Genomic DNA, 6,078 nt, shown 5'->3' with positions numbered 1-6,078 from the left:
TCTGATTTGTCTTATATATATATATATATATATATATATATATATATATATATATATATATATATATATATATATATATATATATATTCTAATTTCTAAGCAAAAATGTGATCTTTAAATGTTATTAAGTTCCACTTACAGAACCAAAGAATATTTTGTAAATAGTTAAAAGTAATAAATTGTAGTAATAAATGCAAAAATAAATTGTAATCTCAATTTAACTAAAATATTTCATAAAAATATTTTTATAATCGTTAAAAGTTTTTTAAATAAATAGCTTAAAATAACTTACAATAACAATAGTTAAAAATAGCTCTATATAAATGATTATATTGTTACTTTTAAAATCAAAAAATAATGTTTGATGTTTTAAGTAATTATAATGATAGAAATTAAAAATCTTAAGCAAATAAATTTTAAAAAAATAATTAGCAATAACAACAACTATAAATAACATTAAACCTAATATTATATTTAATTTTATTCATGAGTAACTCACAGGTAGAAGTCATTCAAATGGTTGAGATTATTCAGTTCTAATAGATGTATATACTATTATGTAATTCAAAATACTCAATATATTATATCAATTTAGTATACAAATTATTATATCAAATTTAACAACAACGTTATTGTTATATTTAAAAAAAGACATCTATTTATAAAAATTTCAACTATATAGGTGTTTCTTCGAAACGTGAGGGCATTCGCCTATTTTATATATATATATATATATATATATATATATATATATATATATATATATATATATATATATATATATATATATATATATAGAGAGAGAGAGAGAGAGAGAGCTAGGTTCAAATAGTTTAACTAATTATTGTGCATCTCTCGTATGCAATGAAAATGATAAAAAAAAATATGTTGTTTAATAATATAAATACGTTCAATCTTACATAACTATTGTCATTAACACACATTCTCATTAATTAAATCATTTATAAGGTTATTATACACTTATTATTATTATTTACATTTCTGTCAGAATATTGTCAGAATGTTTTATTGGGTTGTATTCTGTCAGAATAAAAACGAGTGAAAAACGGTGTATAAGAACCAAAAAAAAAATAACGAAGATGCATGAAAATGACGATATTCTTGTAAGGTTGAACGTATTCTCATTGGTAAACAACTTATTCTCTTAGTAATTCTCATAACATACGATAGATGTACAATAACTAGTTCGAATAAAATAACTGAAGCATATATATATATATATATATATATATATATATATATATATATATATATATATATATATATATATATATATATATATATATATATATATATATATATATATATATATAGGTAAGTTCAATTGAGAAAATAAAAAAGGTTGAGAATGGGGAATCATTCTCAGCCACTCATTTATTTTTATCGTAAAAACCTCCGTTGTACCAGCGGAAATAGATAAGGAATACACATGTGTTTCCAACAAAACTTGTTTCCTTAAACTATGTTAGGTGTTGTTTGTTTTTCCGAAGTGAATCTGTCTGAAGTCTGCGGACCACCTCTGCAGCCCTCTGCAGCAGAAGAGGTGGACCAAAGTGCTGCAGACTGTAATGAGAAGCATGTTTGTTTTTTTAACGTCTGCAGACTGCTACAGATATTAAAAAATTTAAAATAAAGTAATTTAATAAACCGAAAATAGTTTGTTAATACCAAAATTTTAATAATTGTAGTCTTAAAACATTGAAATAAAATTCAAACAACGAAATTAGTCTTACAATAACATTTTTAAATAAAATTCATACAACCAAACTTTAATAATTTTCATTCCATATTTTGCATCAATTGTTCGGCAATTTCATCCCGTAACTGGCTCATATATTCACGGTCCACAGCAGTACCATGTGTTGGAATCTCATCTTCATCATTATCAACGACCGCATTGTTATTCCGAACCGAGACATTTGGTTCATCATATTGTGCAAAAAACTCATCACGTAGTCCCTCTCTTCTTATAAAATTATGAAGCGCAAAACATGCTAGGGTAATGTTTCGTTGTGTAACCAACGAGAATGGTGCCATCCTCTTCAGTATAGGGAATCGTGCTTTCAAGACACTAAAAGCACGCTCAATGACATTACGTAGTTTTGTGTGTCCATGGTTAAATTTTTCTTTATTCGTTAATGCACGTCTTCGACGGAAATCTCCAAGCCAATACCTAACATTACGGTACGGTGCCATAAAACCTCGAATGTTTGCATAGGCGGCATCACAAAGATAATATTTATCTGTAAAAAAACAAAAAAAAAAGTCATTTATTTTCAAATAAAGATAAAACTATTTAAATAACCATAAATTTACCTGGAGGTGGAAGCGGGAATGGTGCATGTGGATTTGCTAATGCTTCTGATAAAATTCTAGAATCGTGTGCTATCACTTCCCAACCGGCAACAACCAACGTAAACATCATGTTAAAGTCACATATTGCCAATACGTTTTGGTAACAATCGCCTTTTCCCCTACTTCTATATAAATCCTGTTTGTTTGCAGGGACAACAGCATGTATCAAAGTGCCATCAAGTGCACCAACTGCTCCCTTGAACACCCGTCGTAGCCTCCTGTTATGTCCCGGAATGTTTGGATTCGGATTAAAAGATGTTGGTACTATAATGTCATGTGCGAAAAGCAACATTTTGTCCAACACTTCATGAAAAAACTTATGAATTGTTTGCTTTGAGTGTTGAAATCTCCGCTTGATAATCACATAACGTTGGTTATGACCGATCATCATCAAAAACATAGCCATCTTCTCCTCAACCGACACATGTTTGCTATCCTTTAACACGTAGTTTACTCTAAAATGAGCACATAGTCGGACAAATGATTCACGAGACATGCGTAGCACTTCAAGACATTGTAGAGGATTACGGTGAAGTAACTATAACGTAAATTCATGTCCTGTCATTTCCGAATCGTTGTCCCGCACTCGTTTGACACCCCTCTTCCAAAAGTGGTGGACGTACAAGTACATAAGAATTATGAGTAGTATCTTTTTGTCGTGATCCATTACAAACCTATTAATCAAGAAAACATATAATAACATAAGATAATAATATAACATAAGATAATAACATAAGATAATAATAATAACATAAGATAATAATATAACATAAGATAATAACATAAATCTCAAGTACCAAAAAAATATAACATAAATTTCAAGTACCAAAAAACATATCATAAATCCCAAGTAGCAAATAACCAAATAACATTCAAGTACCAAATAACCAAATAACATTCAAGTACCAAAACATATCATAAATCCCAAGTAGCAAATAACCAAATAACATATAAACTTAACGAACAATCTTTCCATCCTTTAAAGCTCCTAAACTTGTAGCTGTCATCTCGATCCATCCTCTTAATATTTGTGGATCATTAGGCAAATTTACCCACATCTCTCTAATATTCATGGTCCCTCCAAAAATGTGATACGCAGCAAATCGTATAGGGTCTATTGGGTCTAACTCGAGCAACTCAAGCTTCTCTAAACACTGGGGAATTGTTGGCCCTTAAGTCAAATGGCGTAGAGCTTTTTGCATCTCCAGTGCTAAATCATCAGCAGTAATAGAAGCTTTAGGCGAGGCACAAGAAGGTGGATCAGGTGAGGCACTAGGAGCTCGAGGTCTAGGAGTTTAGGGTTTAGCCCTTTTGTTGGGGTTACCAGAAGGTGAAACAGCATAAGGTGAATCAGCAGAAGGTGAAGCTGCAGAAGGTGGAGTCTGAGTAAAATGTTCACTTGTATGATTGGAAAAAAATCATCTTCATCTATGTTAATGGAAGAGGCGTCCAAAAGTTGTAATGGTGCGCCATGGAAAGAAGATGATCCCGATGGTGTTTGGGATGTGGCATAGCTGAGATTACCAGATGCACTGCTTCCATCAAAGAGTTCTGCACAAAGCTCTGGAAACAATAATGAGACGGTTTTCAAAGAAGCGGCTTTTGGATGTCCCTAAACGCAATCAATGTAACAAAAGTAATATAAGAATAAATGACAACTATATAAACAAAATACATATAAATATGTGTGTTTATGTGTGTGTGTGTGTGTATATATATATATATATATATATATATATATATATATATATATATATATATATATATATGTATACCTTTTTAAAGTCCTCCCACTCCTCATTTGTTAAGTTAAAAGTATTTGTTTGTGGGTTGTAAAGGTTTCCAGTTTTGTTTTTTAAGTATAACCATCCTGTGTATTTGGCTTTAAGGTTATCATAGGCGTTTTTTAATTGTCGTTGATTCAAATCCACGCCATACTTTTCCTTAATAGTTGTTCCTAACTTGTGCCATGATTGTTTGTGCAAACTCAAACCTTTTCTACCCACGGTTTTCACTTCTTCAATACAAGTTTGCAATAAGCATTTTGTTTGCTCATTGGTCCATGTATGTTTATCTCCAATTGCTAATAACAAAAAAAAAAATATAGAATACATATTTTAGCTACAAAGATTAATCATATTCCAACATAATCAACAAATAAGTTTAGCATATTCAACAACAATACATCATGAATGAACAAAAAAAACCATATAAGCAAAGATTATGATTTCAGCATGGAAACTTACATATAAGTTTATGATATCAACATAAATCAACATTCAACATTCAACAAATATAAATTTCAGCAGAAAATCTGTTTAAAGAACAATATATCATAAATTTTACATTCAACAAAGATTTTAACAAAGGTTGTAACATCGCAGCAACAAAATCCTAACTCAAATCAAAAAATTGGTACTCAAATTCATACAATTGGTACTCAAATGCATAAGAAATCAGAAAATTGGTACTCAAATTCATATAATAGGTACTCAAATACATAAGAAATCAGAAGAAAAAAAACAAAAAAATTTAACTGATCTTGAAACCGAGGGCAGCAAGAAATCAGAAAATTGGTCCTCAAATTCAAAGAATCGGTACTCAAATGCATAAGAAATCACAGAATTTGTACTCAATTTCATACAATCCATACTCAAATCAATAAGAAATCAGAAGAAAAAAAACAAAAAAAAATTAACTGATCTTGAAACCGAGGGCAGCAAGAAATCAAAAAATTGGTCCTCAAATTCAAAGAATCGGTACTCAAATGCATAAGAAATCACAGAATTTGTACTCAATTTCATACAATCGGGACTCAGAAAAAAAAATGTTACCTGATGAAGATCGAGGGCAGCACGATGGCAGCAGCAAGCAGCGACGGCGACCGGCGTTGCAGAGGGGAACGACGAAGGCGACCGGCGATCGGGTGGCAGCGGAGGCTGGAGTCGAGTCGGACCACCTCTGGATTGATAGTTGGCTGCCGAGAAGAAGAAGGAGAAAGAACAAGAAGGCAGCGGCGTTTTTTAGTTTGTTTAGGGCATAGAGTGTTTTTTTAGATGAGGTTAGAAGTAGTTAGAAGAGGTAAGTCCACTACTGTGTGGGGAAGAGGACGGGAAGAGGTTTTTGAACCTGAAGTCTGCAGAAAAACAAACAGCTGCGAACCTAAAAGTGTTGCGCGTGTGCTGCGCCACGCAACACTAAGAGGTTAGAAGAGTTTTTTAAAAAAAAAAAACAAACACAACCTTAATCATTACCTTAATATATACAAAAACATAGTTTTTTTTTGATTTTTTAATTTTTAAGAAGCTATTTTTATCGAAAAATGATTTTAAATATACCAAAATTCATGATTTTTTTATTCTCTACAAATAAACATCCACATTGATATACTTTTAAGATAAAATAATAATTTTATTTTTTTTTTTTATATTTTCAGCTATCGTTATTTATAAGTGAATAAAAATGCATCAGATTTTTGTTACAGTACATTCATTATTCACTTATGAATAAAAATATATAAATAATATTTTTTACAGTTTAAGTATCATTTATACTATTTATTCATATATGAATAACAAATTAACTGTAACAAAAATCTGATAAATGTTTTATTCGTATATGAATATAAAATATGACAACAACTAATACACGTTTTTTTTCGTGTGTATATATATATATATATATATATATATATATATATAT

At 30.1% G+C, this 6,078-nt stretch overlaps 1 protein-coding gene across 1 annotated transcript; it reads right to left on the bottom strand.

Annotated features, from left to right (window-relative positions):
* Positions 1 to 1,800: 1,800 nt before the first annotated feature.
* Positions 1,801 to 2,872, bottom strand: LOC111916706 (uncharacterized). Its single transcript, XM_023912375.3, has 2 exons — positions 2,338 to 2,872; positions 1,801 to 2,264 (listed from the first exon to the last, which is right to left on the bottom strand). The coding sequence occupies exons 1-2, from the start codon at positions 2,870 to 2,872 to the stop codon at positions 1,801 to 1,803; spliced, it is 999 nt and encodes a 332-aa protein (XP_023768143.3).
* Between the last annotated feature and the right edge of the window lie 3,206 nt (positions 2,873 to 6,078).

Source organism: Lactuca sativa, chromosome 1 (assembly GCF_002870075.4).
Source record: "Lactuca sativa cultivar Salinas chromosome 1, Lsat_Salinas_v11, whole genome shotgun sequence".
Lineage (NCBI taxonomy): Eukaryota > Viridiplantae > Streptophyta > Magnoliopsida > Asterales > Asteraceae > Lactuca > Lactuca sativa.
Note: the sequence above shows the minus strand (reverse complement) of the source record. Positions and strands in the feature narration are given on the sequence as shown.

Excerpts from the sequence above, each read along its gene's own strand:
- LOC111916706 (XM_023912375.3), bottom strand. The coding sequence starts at position 2,872 with ATGTCTCGTGAATCATTTGTCCGACTATGTGCTCATTTTAGAGTAAAC. Across the intron at positions 2,265-2,337 it reads ATTCCCGCTTCCACCTCCAG|ATAAATATTATCTTTGTGAT; the intron begins GTAAATTTATGG and ends GTTTTTTTACAG.